The 19,646-nt window shown below is 37.9% G+C and overlaps 1 protein-coding gene across 1 annotated transcript in view; it reads left to right on the top strand.

The window, feature by feature from the left end:
- Window positions 1–19,646, top strand: part of LOC137281520 (intraflagellar transport protein 80 homolog) — a 67,720-nt gene that overhangs the window by 36,668 nt on the left and 11,406 nt on the right. The window contains exons 10-14 of the mRNA XM_067812796.1: window positions 1,335–1,409; window positions 2,166–2,329; window positions 4,451–4,515; window positions 12,668–12,803; window positions 15,069–15,216. Of these exons, the coding sequence (XP_067668897.1) occupies window positions 1,335–1,409; window positions 2,166–2,329; window positions 4,451–4,515; window positions 12,668–12,803; window positions 15,069–15,216 (588 nt within the window). The remainder of the gene's footprint in view (window positions 1–1,334; window positions 1,410–2,165; window positions 2,330–4,450; window positions 4,516–12,667; window positions 12,804–15,068; window positions 15,217–19,646) is intronic.

The raw sequence follows: 19,646 nt of genomic DNA, 5'->3' as shown, positions 1-19,646 counted from the left end.
AATTCTTTGAAGAGAAGCATCCTTGGGGTTTGGCCACCCACCTCCATGCAATTCTGTTCACTGATTTATATATCAGCAGAAGGAATGATGATACCTGGTTGCCTGTGCATGCGCGGCAGAGGGGTGACTCCACGTGTTGAGGGGCCGTATGATGAACAAAAAAGACTTTTTGTTGATTGTACAATATTTTATTAAAACATTGATACAACTGTCACATGACATTTTCCGGAAAATGCATGTAAGTACCCCAAGGACGATTCTCTTCTAAGAATTGGAAACCACTACAGATTTGTCTAAATATCAAAGAATGGACACTTTTAATGATAGGGATCAGTCATGGTACTGATTGTTTGAACTGAATATTCAAATTAAGTGGCCATTTGAAAGAATCATGACCGTGTGTTCTCGTTTCTTACACAACCAAGATGTTTGTAAAACGTGGGTAATATTTGTTTTGGAATTATGCTTCACTCAAAAGAACTAGCTCTTTTAGCATGAAGCCATATCCTTTGTGACCCGTGAAAATCCGGGATAGAGTTGGTCTTCAGTGACCTATGCTTCGCTTAAAAGGCAACTAACGGGTTCAGGTGATCAGGCTTGTTGACTTGGTTGACAAATATCATCATACTCCAGTTCTGTAGAGCAATGATCATGTTGTTGATCACTTGATTCTCTTGGTTGAAAACTATTTACAGACTGATGCCATATCACTGGAATATTGCTGAGTATTATGTTAAACAATAGACTCAGCAAATCTAATTTGAACTTGTGTAAAAATCTGTTATGTACTGTTTCATCTTGATACAAGTGTTAGCATCAGCCGCTTTTTACTGGTGCTTGATGAGTTATGTCTTGCACAACATAAGGGTCTTTACCTTGGCCCATGTCACCCTGTGTCAGTCACATAACTATTGTTACAACAGCAGTGGTCAGCTAAGTTAACATGTGATTCCCATTGTGGAGGGAATGTGATAGCAAATATAGTATACGCTACACCTTGAAGAGCATTTGTGCAAAATGGTGTGTGAAAATAGGTCAGGAAACCCCCAGCACTAAATATATTCTAGATTTAATGAGTCATACATTTTTTTTGTACATCCATGTCATCTAAACACTGTTAATCAGTTTATGTCCATGAATATGGTCTTTGAGTGTTTAAGAAGATTAAGTTGGCTTGAACCCAAAGACTAATTTTCCAGTTGAGACCCTGGGTTCTCATGATGTAGTCTGAACTCGAGTATGTGTTAAGTTTGAACATGACACATTATGAAAGCATGTCTGTATAGCAGCAACTAGGTTTGAATGAAACTTTACAGAAATTCATGGCCTTTCAGCACAAGGAACTGGAACACTCCAATGATATTTGATCTGAAGGAAGCCAGTGTTACTCTCATCAAGCAAGCGGAAAAGTGAGTCAACCATGCAGAGCAGTCAGCTTCAGCCCATGTTATCCAGTTTAGTGTCTCATCATTCTGTGCAGTAAATACCCTGGTCTCAGTCCATACCATCTTTACAAGTACTCTTGAAATGGCATAATAGTATATGAATACTAGAAGTAGTCATCCAGTCACATTGGTGTTATTTATGAGAGAAATGTGCTGAGGTACAGATATCAGAGATGGAAGCAGTGACATTTCTTTCAAAAGAAGTGATGATGGCAGGAAGGTCCAGGGTATCATAAATGAATGGAGATATAATACACTGATAATTAGATGAATATGCTGTGTTTTCTTGGTATGTTAGGTAACCTGTAGACTTTACTTTCCTCAACTGAACTTGGAGCACATACACATGGCATGCATTTTATAAACACTAAGTGGGATGAAATTTGCTGCATTTTTCTATATCAAACACCAATGCAGAACACTGTATCTCTTTATCACATTTAGATATCACACTTATGAAAAATCATTATATGATTGTGGTCACTGATGACAGAAATTCTGTAGATGCATGGGCTAACTGTATAAAAATGACAGGAGTCAGAGATCTGAGACAGTATTCATTTGGACTGTCTTTTTTATCTGTATTTTAACTTTAAAAGATTTTTAAGATCAGAGTGTTACCTGGTTTTGTTTTGTGAAGTAGTTGTTCTTGGTTTGTTCATGATTTAGTCTTGAAACTGTTTTCATTTTGGGCTTCAATAACAAATACATTATTTGCAGGCATTTCCTGTTGGTGGATGGAGGTGGTGTTTATGTTTATTCTTATGATGGCCGCCTTGTATGTAGTCCTCGTTACCAGGGCATGAAGGCAGATATCCTCAACACACAGACCATTTCGCTCAGTAATGACACAGTTGCTATTCGTGACAAAGCAGATGAAAAAGGTATGAAATTTGGGTAAAACTTCCAATATGGATGATGTATTTAAATATAAAATTATTGAAGTTGCAGTGTGTATTTGTATTTCAGCTCATGTGGCTGAGAGTAAGTGTCCTGATAGTCAGTTGCCTGATGTCAGTGACTGAGGCTGTGTCTCTAAACATATACTTACAAAACCATGATACGAATTAAGACCATACATGCAGATCCAGGTTACAACTGGTATTCAGCAACCCATGCTAGTCATGAAAGGTGACTAACAGGATAAATGTCAGCTGACTTGGTTGACAGATGCCACATCCCAGTTGCGTAGATCAATGCTGATGTATCTGATCACTGGATTGTCTTGTCCCGACTCTACTATTTACAGACCTCCACCTAGCATTAGGCAGGGAACAAAAAGTCAAATACATCTTCGCACCAGTGTTTTAATGATTGTTGTTTCATCATTTTATGAGCACAATGAGAAATATTTCAACTGTTATGTTACGTCTGAGCTACCAATGACGAACTTCTACCAGTGATCACACTCTAGTAATTTTTGATGAGGTTTAACCTTGCTACTGAGAGCGGCTATGTTAAAACCTTTCATCAAAATGTTATCAAATTTCACATGTGTATAGTTTGTAGTCACATGCAACATTTACATCCCAAGGGTGCATTATGTGGACAGTAAATAATGTCTGGTATTGGTGGAACTGAAGCATGTGTCTTCAGTGATGTGATTATATACCGATACTCCGCATCATAACTGAATGGTCATGTAGGTAATGATCAGTATACTATGTCATTTCCATAGTCCTAGAGTGCAGTCCAGTTTAATGTGTAATGAACCATTTTACTTGCACAATGTTTGTCAGTTCTGAAGCATTTCATGTACTTGGGCAAACTACTGTTGGCATTCAGGTGGGTCTGCCATCTAACACAGTGTATAAAGCAACCCCACATACAAGAAGACCCACTTGTCGTACAAACTTTCAATGCTAGTCCATAAACACCATCTATAACACGACTCTGAGTGAAGCACATCATCAGAGCATACGCTATCCGTAAATTTATAATAGAAAGGTGTTTGTGTCAGAATACTTTGTGTTAAGTACAGCGAAGACATTCTTTTTTCATTCACTGAATTTCTTATGTTTCCATTCACTGTGCTTAGGTGTATGTGACATTGAAGTGTCAATTCAACAGTCCTTCAGGGACTGGAAACTTTGACATTGGACCATATCATTAGCCATTTTCTTAATTTAGAGTGGGCCACTGCCCTTGTATCAATAGTAAACTTCAAAATTTCAGAATACAAAAATACACGGCTCCTGCCTTTTCCAATCCCTGGTTCTTGATAAATCTCTTTTCAAACACTTGCTGATATTTGAAAAAATGAGGTGATTCCGCTAACGTAGGTCACTTGGCTAACTGATTATAGATGTCTCAGTTCTGAAAATATTATTTCATTAGTCTTTGTTAACTTTGTAATTTATTCCAAGACAACAATATAAATATTTATGTATTTATAGAAATGCAATGAATATTAAAATAATACAAACTTGTTAAAAAAACTTTCATTCCAAATTGTATTGGAACATTGATCCACTTTCATCTGTGTTTGTTGTTGTTTTGGGGTTTGTTTTTGTTTGTTTGTTTTTTTCTTTTTTTTAGACTATTTTCTCAGTTGGCTGGGCAATATGAAATAATATTTGGAGAATATGTATAGTATGAGCAAGGTATTCTGGTGCAGTGGTACATACCAAAATAGTCATTTCAACTAAAGTGTGAAGTGTTATTGTCTAATACCATCAGTGGGCAAAGAACACCATTTGACATTGCCAGCCAGAAGAAACCTGTTATCTTCTACCCTGCATATAAGTTGACTCTTATTTTAGGTACAAAAACCTTGTCTTATACACGGAACTATACAGGAGCTCTGTTCCACATATTCAGTCTGTCATTTCATTAATGGTGCTGAGTCTAGTTGCATACCTTTCTGAAGTCCTAGACTGGCACAGGTCTCCAGCACTTCAGTCTTTGTTGTTCAGCCTGGCAAATCTCATACCTGAAAGTAGAGAGGAGGAAGGTGAGTACTATTGAGGTACTTGTACATGACTTTCTTCATTGATGTGTTTCAGTGGTGTATGTGTTTGATGCTCAGACTGGCAAGAGTATGGGAGATGGCAAGCCAGTTACTCACAAGGTAAAAACTGTTCTGCTATTATTTCTTGAAACAAAATTTTTTCAATGTCAATGTCTGAAACAATTTAGATAATCCTGAGTGTTGGTTACTTCAAGTTTCTTTCAGATACCCTGATTGACCCACACAGCTGTGAAAAGTTCAGACGAAAGCTCTGGCCATTCAGTCGGATTGCTTGCACTTTTTAAATGAATGCCATGAATTTCTGCCATCTGCCACAGTTTCAAAATCATATATTACAGTAATAATAGAACTTCAAAATCATTTGTCTCTTACAGCATAAAACTTCTAAATCTTCCTCCAAAATATGAATAGTGAAATCTATGATGAGGCACGAGTGATTATTATATCATGTACTTCGATTACGTTATCATTCATCATTATGTTCTGAATAGCTAGACACTGTGCATATGTAGTTATATATTATAATATGCTTTGTAATGGCTCTTCGAGTGCGAGAGAAATTTCCCTTGTGAGACAATAAAGATTATCATATGTTATTATCTCCCATCGCACATTTAGCACCATTAACTTCCCACAGAGGTTACTTGGCGTATCTTCCGAGGAACCTCTGTTCTAGTACGACCATATTTGGTGGTTCTCATAAAATCCCCTAGCGTGCAAATCATCACAATTCAAATTATCTCCCTTATTTCTATCCAATCAGAACGTGTGACTTACATCCAGCATGACTAACATAAGCAAGTTGGCGACTTGTGTTGATGTGACACGCAAGTTTAATGGCTAGCTTGTCTGTTGTCAACGAGGACGACCGAGACGCCATTGAATCGCCGTTTCATGGATGTGCTCTGTATAGAAGAAACATTTGTGCCTCTTGTTGGGGAAGATTATTGTTTTCCCGATGCATACAGAAATTTCCAAAGCCTTACGAATGATTACTTTTGAAAGAACGTTGCTGACTGCACAACTGAATCAGATGGCATCCAATCACGAATCTGGAACAGTCACACCATGAAAGAGCTGTATTAGAACAGAGGTTCGTAGGAAGATATGACAAGTAACCTCTGTTGGAAGAGAATGATTTAGCGCAAATTGAGGTATATAGTATTAGGCTCAGTCAGTACAGACGTACAATTTGGAATATCTTAACAACCATTGACCAGATTTTTTTCATATTTTGTACCGTTGTTCATCACACAATAAGAAAGGTCCCAGTCAGGTTTGGTGACCTTGACCTTCATTTTAAGGGACTTTATCATTTTACCCTTGTCGGCGAGATATCTCAAGTACCGTACACTTGATTTTCTTCATATTTGACACCAAGCTTCATTTAGGGTAGGTGGAGGGCAAAGTTGATTTTTGGTGACCTTCAAGTAAGTTTGAAGATGTCAGCATTTTAACCTGCATGTTAACACTGTCAGTGAGATATCTCTAGAACAGTTCACTGGATTCTCTTCATAGACTTACGATACTCCCCGTGAATGTATTTTGATAAACACTTTCGTTATTATTCTTTTGGCATAATCCATATACCATGACATTCATGTCAAGGTCAAAGTGTCTTCAAAATATTTGTGTGTTTGAACAACTATCGAGCAAGATATCAAGAGAGGTTTGCAGGTCATTTTTTTTGTTAACATTTAACTTCATCTAAAAACAGGACGCTCACTTTCATTAGGTTTTAAATTTGATTTGATATAATTTATGGGGAATTTTGTCACCTTAGTGATGATGCTTAGTAACAAAGGCAGTAATTGGGGCTCATCTGTCATGGGGGCATGGTGGGCGAGCTGGCTAAGGCGCCAGGCTAGTGATCCAGCGAGGTTTCGGTTTCAGGATCGAGCCCACCTGTGACCGGGTGTAAAAACTTTAGAGTCAGCTTTGTGTGCAGACTCTTTCAGTGTTGTCACAACCCCTAGTGTACAGTACACAACCCTGTGCACTTAAAAGAAACCACGCATCCGTTGGTATATTACCAGATGGTGGCCACATGAACACATGCATACACCTAGTTGCAGGTACAGCAACATGCAGTAAACTTGGACAAAGTGCTGTGGCTATGTGTCCCAGTCCACTCAGCTGTCAATTGGGTACCTCGTTAGGATGAGAGAGTCACACTAAACTCGGTGTGCCTAGTGGCAGCAAGAGTTGTATGATACCCGGGGAGTTGAGATTGACATAAGATGTGCTTTTGAAATTGACATCCAGTGATCGAGGGAAAAATACCAGCGCCTTGAGCATGCACTAGTGCTTGGATATGTGCGCTATATAAATATCCTATCTATCTAACTGTCAGATAGGACAAATATTTACCTGGTGAACAGTGGCTGGTGTTGGGTCCGTTTTTGGTCCTCTAGGAACATCATAATGGGCTTATGGCTTCAGGGGTTGAAATCACCCATTTCCTGAAATCCAACTAAAGTGTTGTTTTTTTCTGTTGGGCAAGCAAATTTGTGTGTCATGCTGTATCAGTGTCCAGTTGATTTTCCAATGTTAATTATGTTGTTTGAAAAATCAGGAAGAAAATCCAAAGTCATTCCCTCCTCTGGGTTTATCAATCATTGTCTGTCATTCCATTGTCTGTTAAGTTTCAACTTCTTTTCCTGTAAAAGAAGGTTAAGACGTTTTTCTGTAGTTCATACAATCTCATGCATTTATCATTGAACTGGTGTTTGTGTAAATCATTGATTTGATGCAAGAGTGAAATTGATGAAATTATGAAAAACTGTAAACATTGTTGTCTGTGCATTTGTTGTCTCGGCGAAATGGGCCTGAGAGGTACCTCTCTTTGATTATGACGTAATTGGTGCCAAATTTGGTCCCAGTGTGATAGGCTTATCAGTTGTATTACAATATATGCAAGAGATAGTCAAAACCTGAAGTATAGGAGAAAGCGCACCTCCGAGGTCGTGGTAGATGTAAATCCATAGGGGGAGGGTAATCTCAAGGGTTTGTACAATGTACATGATCCTTCAATGAAGGTGCATAACAGTAACTGAAGTGCATTAATGACAGTAACTGATAAATCTTTATTCCAGTCTTGCACGTGGTTTGCCCTTGCACCAGGCACTGATGTTTGAAAAAACAACATAGCTTTGCCTCTTAAAGTTTTGCTCACTTCTCATGATTGTTGTGATAGTCTCGAACCAATTTACAATCTCAGCTATCTTTTTTTTTTTTTTTTTTTTTCATTTGTTTTGAAATAAACATGATAAAAGTTGTCATCTTGGTACAGACAGCCACAGTCACAGTTCTCTATTACCATGACAACAGTCTCTTCAGTGATACATATATATACTATTATTATTTTCCAGTCACTTCTGTGTCTTCACTTACTGTTATGAAAACAGTTTTTTGAGTTTCTTCACAGCCGCTATGTCACTATATTAATATATCCATCTTGCAGAGCTGGTGAAGCCCCTTTTTTTGTCATGCAATCAGCCAACTGTTCAGATTGATTCACCTAATTAATCTGAACCATCCCCTTGTCATGAAGTTCCTTGATTCCAGCAATTTCCACTCTTAATTTCTTCTCAGTCACAGATGTATTGGAATGAACAGCTTTGCACACTGACATGCAGTCTTTCAAGTACAGGATCAGCAACATTTCTTATTGCTCACTTTTTCCAGATAAAAGTTCAGCATAGAATGTTGACATATATACTGCTGTGTCAATTGCATCTGCCATTGCTAAAGTCTCTGCGGCAAGAGTACTGCGCACAACTCGTTTTAGTTTCTTATAACTCCAGCACACTGGTGATACTTGTCCGTGTTCATTCATCAAAAAGATCACATATGATCCCTAACTCCTCCATTTTGTAGATTTAATAAGGAGGCATCAGTGTATGTCAGAAGTTAAAAGGAGAATAGTAACATAAAACTATTTTTTGATACATGGATAAGGGCATCTCTAAAGATCACTTTCCGTATCAAAATGTCTCAAAAAGTTTGTAAAATTGCAATAAAAATGTGAAAAACGACCTCGGATTTCCGCTATTTGAGGGAACACCCGACAGTTAATGAGCAGAGGCGATGTCACGTGACATGACGTCAAATGTGACTATAGCCGGTGGCATCCTCTTTGGTTGTATACCAAATACCAGCTGATTTTACATCATGCAGCAGAAACTTCCAATGAAGATGAAGAGGAAGAATCCATCAAAACGGAGGCACCTATTTGATTCATTCCAATTTAATTTATTTATTCCGAAGTTTGGCCATGTGACCCAAGTGCAAGTGATTGTGACGACATAGCCATAACATGTGACAGGAAGAACATATGTACATCTTCATGAAATGGAAAACACGTTTCATGAAAATAGTGAGGGAAGTCATGGTTTGGGTATATTTTGTACCGGGAACAGACTTTTGAAATTGATACTACGTAATTATTTTGTTCCGAGATGCGCATACCTTTCACATACAAATAATACATGGTACTCATCTTCGATAACTCCTAGATTATTACAACATACATACATAGTGCATACAGGAATGCTTTCATTAGTACAATGTTCTCAATAAATTAACTTTAACCTAAGGCAATGCAATATGTAATTTACAGAATGCATGAATCAGGGTGTTATCACTTAGTACTGTAAGGTTTTATTTCAGGCTGTAATCCTAAAGTTGAGTAATTCCTTAAAATTGTGGATGTACAAGAGAGTCTTGCCAAATCAGGGAATATATATCGCAGATTCTTCATGCAAAAGTGCTGTTACACATTTGTATTTTTCCTGCATCTTGCTCCATTCAAACAAATGAAACACCAGTTGTGAAAAATATGTGGCAGATATCTGGAATCCATGTATGCTTACCATTTTCATCAAGCTTTTATAGTAATAGATAACACTGGTGAGGAAGGCAGTGTGATTCCATTCTTAATATTTCAGACCAAAACTTTGTAACACACCTCTGAGTAGAAACGTGTGCATATCTACCACACAAGCCCAACATGGCCTTATTTGACTGGTTTTACATTCAACTGTGAAGGACATATGCTTAATAATCCATACATGAAGCAAATTACTTACAATTTTAACATCTTCACCACTTGATGTCAACATCTGAAAACTCAGTAACACAGACTAGTAAGTTCGTCAGATTGTGTTTATTTCGTTAGAGGGGCACACGCCCATGATACAGATGCCATAGTACAGATATTTGTTGAGTACAGAGAGCTTGAAATGGTGGCTAACAATTATATTAATTGTATTTATACAAGAATAACCTCTGAAACAAGATAAATGCATTAGAAATGTTAATCTAAGAGGAACATCTTCAAATAACATTTCCCTTTTCGTAAGTTCATCATATAAACAACTGTTGAATATTCGGTTTTATAGGTTCATATTAAGGTGCCAAACTGTGATATACAAACTTTATTCATAAAGTACTAATTAATCTGTTTAAACAGTTGGATTACATAAATGATTGTATTACAGTTCAAACACACAGAGATGTTTTCATTGTACTTTAATATACTGTGACTGTGATGAGGGCATTCCGATGTCAACTGGTGTTGAAAGTAAGGGCTCCTGATTCGGAATAATCAGAATATTTCTCTTGCCTAAATCTGTCTTTATACTTGGAAAACTGTTGAAGTGGTGGCTCTTTTCATTTTTCAATGATTCCATGCATCCCCAAACAACTGAATAAACTATCGTACCATTTGCTAAAACGACAGAAACAACACGACTTGTATTACTGGAGCTCTTGGTCATTGGAAGCTAGTCACATTTGACGTCATGAGCGGAAAGGTCACGTGACTTCCAGCAGAATATGCATAATGGCTGAAACTGAGATAACAGAAAATGTTTATATTTCTATAAAAAAATTATAGAAATTGCAGAAATAATATTTTTCTCTGGAATGCAGTAACGAACATGCCGTTAGACTAGAAAAACTTGAGTTTGCCTTGCAGTTGTCTATCTTTAAACTGAATTGTAATTTATGTAAAAATAACAAAATTTTCATTGGCTTTATTATTTGTTAGAATTTTCTTTTTATCCGTTTTTTCTTATATAATTTGAGAAACTGACGGTTGAGGTGGAGCAGAACATCCTGACAACCCCGTTGCTCCACCCCCAACCCGTTACAGTAATTAAGACTTAAATATTCATAATTTGTACTTGAAACTTTGGGAATATGTTTTTGATAACTTTATCTTTCACACAGCAATTTTTTTAAATACTCTCATATTCCCCTTTAAGCTTTCCATCTAGTTTCCTGTATCTCAACAGATTGGCCACAACTGCAGATCTCATACAACTTGAAAAACAACTTGTTTCGAACAAGATATCAGGACGAGTAGGATGAGCCAACCAGAGTATTTGCCCTAAGTGAGATTTTTTGATGAAAATTAGGATCCTAGTTCTCATTAATAATGCATCAAGTTTTCATATTAGATCCCAGTCTGGTTAGGCTGAGATGATATACGTGACACAGATAAGTAATTCCCTGTGAAATGGTGAATTGTAAAATACTAGTCAGGACAATGCTTGTTTCCTTAGTTCTTGGTTATGGAGATAGTAATGGTATTGGGTCTTAGCCTAAGAATGGCATCTTGTCAGCCATTGAGAATATAGAACAATTTTCACGTCACAGACTACTGACAAATAGCAAGTCTGATGCCAGTGTGTAATTGGACAAAATGGAAAACTATAAAAGCAACAACTACTTCAATTTTTGCTGTTGTATTTAGTAATTTTGTGTGTAAATAGCAGCATTTTCGGGTTCCAACCAGAAAGCAACATTAGCAAACATTTTCAAGCTTACGTGAAATCTCTTTCTGGTTTTGATAATATCATATCTGATGGGTACCATTTGAACTGCCCCAGCCACAAAATGCTCTAGCAAATTGGGTCATTGATTCTAATTTGGTCAAATGTATTTATAATAATTACTTATATGCTGTATATGCATAGTTTTTGTTTACTTTGATAATATGTTCTTTATATAGAAGTTATTAGGAAGTAATATGTTTTATAAATATTCATTAGTTAACTCATAAGCACGTTTACTTTTATGTGAATAATATAATATCAAATTTGACGAAACCTATGCATTTTTTAGTTATATTTAATCATTTTAAATAAACTGACAAAACTCTAGTGCTATTTGACCCAAATTGCAGGGGCATTCTGCTGCTGCGGCAGTTCGACTGGCAATTGGACTTGAGTTAATATTAAGGTACCACTGACAGTAAGTTGTAACAGGAAATGATGGAATATGAATATTTCTCATGCTTACTTCTTCCCTCTTCAGACAAGTTTTTGGATTTTCATTTCCAGTGTTTTCATGTCTCTTTCATAAGCGTCCGACTCGGAATGATCGGAACATTTGTCCTGCCTAAATCTGTCTCTTTATGTGGAAAACGGAAGAAATGATGGCTCTTTCTAATGTTCGATGATTCCATGCCCCCCCCCCCCCCCCCCCCCCCCCCCCCCAAGGCAACAGAATACACCATTGTACCATTTACAAAAAAACAACAGGAACAACAATATTTGTATTACTGTAGTGCTTGTTATTTGGCAACATGGCAGACTCTTGCCACATTTGATGTGATGAGCATAAAGGTCATGGAAGTTCCAGCAGAACATGCATAATGGCTGAAGCTCGGATAACAGAAACTGTTTTCACAATAAAATTTTAATGAACCATATTTTTAAAGTAAAAATTGGGATGGCTTTATCTTTCACCCAGCAAATGATTGCAATTGCTGTTAATCTTATGACAGCTAACAAAAGCTGTATCAAGGTGTTACTTGCGACTGAAAAGTTTCCTGAAAGGTTTTTAAACTCCAAGGTCAAAGAACAAGGGAAAGGGCATTTTGTGAGATAGGATGAATAACAGTTTATTGTAAAATTTACAGTATACCTCCTTAAGAGCAGGTAGTTCCAAACATGCATTTTTACATGAGTTAGATTTGGTCACCAGACAAGATTTTACAGATCTGTTTGATTGGCATTTTAGAGTGTTCCAAGGCCCCAAGTGCTATCTCTGTCCTCTGCCATAGATGTGCAGTTATATGTGTTCACTAATAAGAGCATGTGACATTTTTCTCATTAATTTCATGCTTACTTTAGCTTGATAATTTAGTTAAACCTAAGGTACTTGCTTGCTTTATTTCATTTGTGGAAGGTTCTGACTCCCTGTACATATGCCCATGTGTGATGTGACTTGGCTGTTTCAGGTTGAGGTGATGGAGGTAGCCCTGGACCAGTTCGGCCCTGCTACAGAGCGGAGACTAGCCATGATAGACAAGAATAGGGACCTGTACCTGACGTCAGTCAGAGTGTTTGGCACAGACAGAAAATCTGTTAAACTTGGTGGGTACACATCACTACAAATGAACTTACAAAGGCTATGAAGATTCAGTCCTAAGATTATACTGATTTTGACTAAATCAACACTCATGTAATTAAGCCATGTTTGTTTCAATCCAGTATTCAATTTATAGATGTAAACTAGGTTAGGCTGAAATATTATTGACACAGATATTGAGGACAGTCTCCCTTGTAAATACAAATGAAACTGGTCCAGACAGTTGCTTAGTGTTGAGATAGTTATAGCAAGGCAAAGGTTATGCTGAATGTTTTCCGTGTTTTATAAATACAACACTTCTATGACATATTTAGTTTTCGAGACCATGAGACATGGACACCATACACTAAGGTATGATCAAAACTCAGTATTCATTTTCTAAATTGGAAAATATTTACATGTTGTATATTAAAAATATTGCGAACTTACACACCTCTTCCGAAATAATGCACAACTGCGATGCACATGGCTTCAGTGTTTGAAATTAATTTTGTTGTGAAGTTAGCAAAGTCCGTTGACAGGTAGCAGCATTTTTTCCTATTGCATAAAAGACATCATATGATCAGTTCATAGCTTGTTAAGTACCTCTGCATACTGGTATTTATCACGTTTTATCTTAATTCAAACATGAACGTCGCTTTCTGACTGGCTAAGCGCCATTCTATTATTTTCAATATACCCGCTTACAGGCGATGTATTATTTTCAATGTACACTGCTGGGAATTCCAAACTCTCCTGGTGCTTCGTGGTAGTACTTTTTTATCTCAAATAACATTGAATCACGCATGAAGCACGGAAATTACCGTTGTTTTGCTATTGAAAATCGATAGAAGGGAGATAACTCTAAATCTGTTTTCCTTGTGCCATCTACAAAATGGCGATTTGCGATTCAACAGAAGTGCTTCAAACAGTTCAAAATTGAAACTCAGGTGTTTGGGAACATAAACAAACCTCGAGGGTACATGAACCCAAGGACCCCTCTTGACCAGTGAACAACTTCAAATTTTAAAGTGATACATTTGCTTGTAGTAGAAAATGACATTTTATTGCCCTAACACTTCATGAAATGATGAGTGTCCGTTATTAAGCACATGAAGCAGTATTATCGTACCTCACACATAAATGTTGTTTACTGATAAGCTAAGCGCTCTTCTCATATTTTCAATGTACCCACCTTACGAGCGAGGTATAATGCAATGTACCCCGCTGCCAATGACAGCTCAAGTTGTGGTACTTCTTTATCTTGAATAACATTGAATCAGGCATTGGAAATTTCTGATGTTTTGCAAATGCAAAATGGATGGAAGGGAGATAAATCAAACTTTGGTTTTCTGGTTTCATCTGCAAGTTATAGGGATGGCTATGAAAAGATTTGCCTCAATTCCAGTAAAATACATTTAGACAAAACGTTCTAATGTAATCCCTGTGAATATCAAGAAGTGGATTTTGAGACAATACCTGCGGGAAAAACAGCAAGATATCTTGCAAGATTCGAATCTTTTTATTCACACAGGTTGCCTGAAGTGTATGATGATCCGATACCCATGTTTCAAACAATTCAAAATTAACATTGATGTGTTTGGTAAGATAAATACATTGTTCACTGATCAGTTAATGTACCCTCAATGTTTGTTTATGTTCCTCTCGCCCTTTGGGCTCATGGACCATAAACAAACTTCGAGGGTACATCCCCCATGCTTCCCTACCCAGTCGTGACCAGTGAGCAACTTATAATATTATACTTCTGCATATGCAAATTGAACTGACTGGTTATGTGTCGTAGTTATGCGAGCATTGCGATGCGTATGTCACCCATACAAGTTACGATGATCAATCTTTTAAAATAAAGTACCAGCATCAGTAAGTTTACAAGTGAGAGGAGATCTGTCCTGTGAAAATGATGGCTGATTGATGAACATAAGCAGTTTCACTAAAAAATACCCAGAAGCAAGTTGTTGCTACTGTGTGTGTTTTTTAGGAGGCAAAATTGGATTTTGAATAGCAAATTTGCTACCTCAAAGCATTAATTTCAAACCCTGGGTTTGTCCCTATGCTTCCATGCCTGTCTTTCTCACCATACTGAGCACACGTGGTGTATTGCTCTGTGGTAAATGAGTATTGTCTTGCCACTTGCATCTTACTCTTTTCTACAAAATTTTAAAGTTAAAATTCAAAATTAAGACAAGTTGATTATTTCATGCACCATCTTTAACTGTAGAATTAATCCCCAGGTTGGTATCATGTTGATTATATCACACGTTTAATATCAGGTACAATGATCCAGTCCATGGCGTGGAATGATGATACTAACATGCTGGCAGCAATGACCGATGGCTGTGTCCTTGTCTGGTACTATCCAAATGCTGTATTCGTGGACCGAGACCTCCTGCCCAAGACCCTGTACAGGAAAGATGCCAGGTGAGCACAGACAGTCATAAGAAACCACATGATAGTGTACACACAGTGTGGGTTGCTTTGCGTGTCCCCACACTGTCTACACCAATGACCCCACTGTCGCAGTACAAGTTTGCATTGTTTGTCCCATCACAGACTTGACTGAACACCCCATTATTGCAGTAGATGATGTATTGCTCATCTCCTCTCTGTACGAACTGAACACCCCATTGTTACCAGGTGCCAGTGGTCACTCCACAAGTCTTATGGAAGCTGGACAACACATATTCCCAAATAACTCCAGTGTGGCCAAGCACACTGAGTAGATATTTTTTTCAGCAGCCTCCAAAGCCTTCATTTTCATGATAATGTTATTAGTTAAGTAAAGGCTTCCAGTTCTACAGTGTTCAGATAACAGCATTCCTGCTTTATGTGGCTGTAACTGCTACAGTTTTGGAGATACATACATCTGCTAATACTACACTAACCATGCAGGGAATTGGAGCTTCATGTCTTTCAGAACTCTCAGAAAATTAATGGGCATTAATCAGTCAGTGCCTCAAGGACTGCTTCCACATTGACAGGACTCAGTATCTGCCTTGGCAAGACTGTGAATCTTCCTGATCCACACTTATGTCCACTTTGATCACCATTTGGTAGCATTGGAACGGCATAGGCTCTTTAGACATAGGCTCATAATATCAAGTAAGATGACTTTAGACAAGGGCTCACGAAATTCGCAAGTTGAGGACAAAATTAGAAAGCTACCGTCACAAAGAGCTTCTACTAAAGGATTGCTTGCCCTTACAGACACCAAATCAGTGCTATGTCGGCCGGATTAGCCTCATGAAGTTCAGTAGACGATGAAAGGGATATTTCAGCCTGCAATATCATTGAGTCCTTGCGGTTGGAAAGTATTGAGCTCAAAAACCCACCTTATTTCAGAGACCTTCTTTTCTTGGTGGTCTGTTCTGTCTGGATGCTCTCTGAGTTTTGTGATGATGTCGAATTTTAGATCATTCTTGCCATGATGTTCCCAATTAAAGTGAAGTGTGACAGGTTTGTCAGGCTTGTGATTTATATCAGCATAGTGTTCTGTTAAGCAGATTCTGAAACATATTTTGGTATCACCAACATATTGTTTCTTACAGTGTTTGCAAGTAAGGAGGTATACCACATTTCAAGATTGGCAGGTGTAGCTTCTTTAATTGAAGACCTTTCTGTGACTGAACTTGTGAAATGTCACTGGCTGGTAGTAAATTGCAAATTTTGCGGTTGTCTCTGTCACGCTTATTGTTGATGAAGTTGACAATTTAGCCACTAATGTATGGTAACTGTCAGGGATAGATCAGGTTGGCTCTAGCCAAGTGATCTTTGAGGGTTTTGTCTCTACGGTAGGCAGCAATATGTGGTGAGATGAAAGTGGCCTGGCACATGTCTGAGCCACATAATAGGTGCCAAAGTTTTTTGACAATGGCATTGAGTTCTATGTTCATGATATTATAGTCGCTAACTAGAACCAGTCTATTGTTATTTTGTGGTTCTTTAGTTGAGGAAGATAACAGAGAACTTCGGTCCTCTAAGATGCACCTGTTTTTGTTTAGTTGTATGTGTTTCCTTGGATAATCTCATTTGAGGTTTGAGGTTGAGGCTGTGTCTTTCATATTCCTCTGATGTTGAACAGATGCGTTTCAATCTTAGGAACTGACTGAAAGGGCCCATCAATTTCATATGTCTGGGGTGACATGATGTATACAACAAGTAACAGTGCATGTCAGTGGGTTTACAATAAAGTGTGAAGTCCTGTTTTTGGAGGTTTTTGTTGTATGATACCCATGTGTCTAGAAACGAAACTTTGTCTCTAGAGAATTCAGCCTCGCATTCAACAGAAGTGCTTAAAACACTTCAAAATTAAAATTCAGGTGTTTGGTAAGATAAATACGTTGTTCACTGGTCCCCCGGGGGCCATGGACTCACGTACCCTCGAGGTTTGTTTATGTTCCCCTCGCCCTGGAGGCACTGTGCATATACCTTCTGATCCACACCTATGAATATGATTCAGGACTGCATTACTATCCACTGTCCAAGGATAGCGATATAATCAGAACTAGGGGTGGGTATTGCAGAGAATTTTCATAATGCAATGTATTGCGATATGTATTGAAATATATCACAAGAAGTACACTACATAAGACACTACTTATAATTGAGTGAATGATTTATGAAGCATGACCATAAGAAAATTACTCTGCTTGATTAAGCTTTAGTAGAAACTTATAATCATGGCAAAATGAAATATGTAAGTAATATCTGGCACAAATGAAGCAAGGAAGTATCTGAAGACATCCTAGTGTTATGAAATTTTCTGAATGCAAGTAAAAACTGGTTATATTGCTCTGACTTAGTCAGAACTTTCTTTATGGAATAGTATGACTGAAGTAAGGAATTACTAGGGTATAAGAAGGGATATCATTGTTAGTAATTCTAACAATACCACCTCCATTATATCAGTAGAAAGTGATGATTTTGTCGAGATAGTGTTTATATCTGAACTGATCATGAAAAGATGACAAGTGTAGTGGATATCACTTGAAATCATAAATATCGTATGTGGACAAGACAGCCAAAATGCCAGAGTTTGTTTAATCATGTATTGTGAATTTGCTGCAAAATCACCCTTTTGAAAAGGCAAATAAATATATACTATATCGCAAAAAGAATGTCATTCCATTGTTTAAATAGGTTATCAGTTTAATCCAAACACATATAAATAACCTAATAATTAAGTCTTTGAATGTCATTTAGAAGTGTAAATACATAAGAATGAAGATTTATGGATATCAACTTCTTTATGAGAGAACACAACGTTTCGGAATTAATGCTTACTCCTTCATCAGGTGATTGAGAAAGGGATTTCAGAATTGACATGTTTGAACATCAATGCTTAAAGATGACATTTTTAACTTAAATTAAATAGGTCTTATGCATATTACCTCAAGCTTCACTTAAAAGAGATCAGACCGAGTTTCACTACTTAATAACCCTTTTCTGTTTTGTGTAGGTGAAGAAGAGAATATGTAGACATCTTTGATTAATGAAGCTGCTCATCCATAAAGTTTTGTCCTTATACAATATGTAGACATGTTTCCCACGTTGCTTGTAATCTTTCTGTTTGTTGTTTGTGGTGTTTTGTAGTCTTACATGTCTCTTTCACCATAATGTTCTTGCTTCTTACTGTATTGTCACTTTATATTTTAAATGTTTGCTTTTTTTTATGCTCTTGGCTGTTTACTCTCTGCTGTCCTGCCTGTTTGGGCATGCCCATTTATTCTGCAGGGATGTTTTCTCCCAAGTCAAGTAAGACTGATTACGAGATTCATACTTAGTCTGGATTTCACTTATACTGGAGCGTTGCAAGACGAATCTCTGAAGCATCTACTACTTTGCCTCAGTCCTCTTATCGGGTGCAGGATTCAGCTTTAATATAACTTCAGCGGCAGCCTGTGATCTTACTGAAGATCATGCATCTAGGGTTGACCATTTATCTACTTTGTTTCAATAGCGAGCTAAAGTTCTTCATGACACCTCAGGGCGGCATTGGCTATGATAACCACTTTATGACGCTCAAGTTTCCTCGACACCTGTACATGACAAGAGGAATTTAAGAGTAAGCTGTTCAGAGAACCTTTCACATCATCCTTCCTCTTTCACAACAAAATTCTGGAGGTGTACAGACAACACGCGGAACTCACCAACACGAAGATCTCACTATCTTTGAGGCTTTGGGTTCTGCCTTTCGTGGGCGGTCATCATCTAAGGGCATAGGTAAACACTGCTATATCCCACTGAGGGAGTCTATCCAAAGCACCTTCAGCAGAGGATGTGGTAGTGGCAGGTCCAACGCTGATGGACAACAACATCAACAGGACTGTTCCAGGGAGCCTCCTGAACGTCTGGCAGGAGTAGGTGGAAGCAACCCTACTCAGGTCGATGTAGACGGGACCTCCAGCCCCAAGTCATACCAGTTCAACGTACTCCAGTATGTGAGAGACTGGGGATCTTCTGGCCAAACTGGACAGTCCTGAAAGACCTGTTTGTTACCAACATTCTCAAGACCAACTCCAAGCTCCAACTCTATTGCTGTGTTGCCTCCTCTGACTACAACACCCCAGTCACTCATATATACACCAGACCAGCAATCTTTGGTAGCAGACAGCATCCAGACACGGTTAGAAAAACAGGCTTTATAGACAGTACTAAACCCTCAACACTCCCTGGTGTTCTACTCACCCATCTTCCTGGTGCCCAAGGAAAATTCGGGCAAAATGCACAACATGGCAGCCTTCAGCAAACTGTATCTACCTCACTTCCAGATGGTATCCCTAGAACAACTTCGGCGAATCTTGCACCCAAGGTTTGGTTGGCCAGCCTCGACCTTCAGGATGCCTATCTAC

The sequence above is a fragment of the Haliotis asinina genome, chromosome 4 (assembly GCF_037392515.1).
Source record: "Haliotis asinina isolate JCU_RB_2024 chromosome 4, JCU_Hal_asi_v2, whole genome shotgun sequence".
NCBI lineage: Eukaryota > Metazoa > Mollusca > Gastropoda > Lepetellida > Haliotidae > Haliotis > Haliotis asinina.
This window is presented reverse-complemented; position numbering and strand designations above follow the sequence as displayed.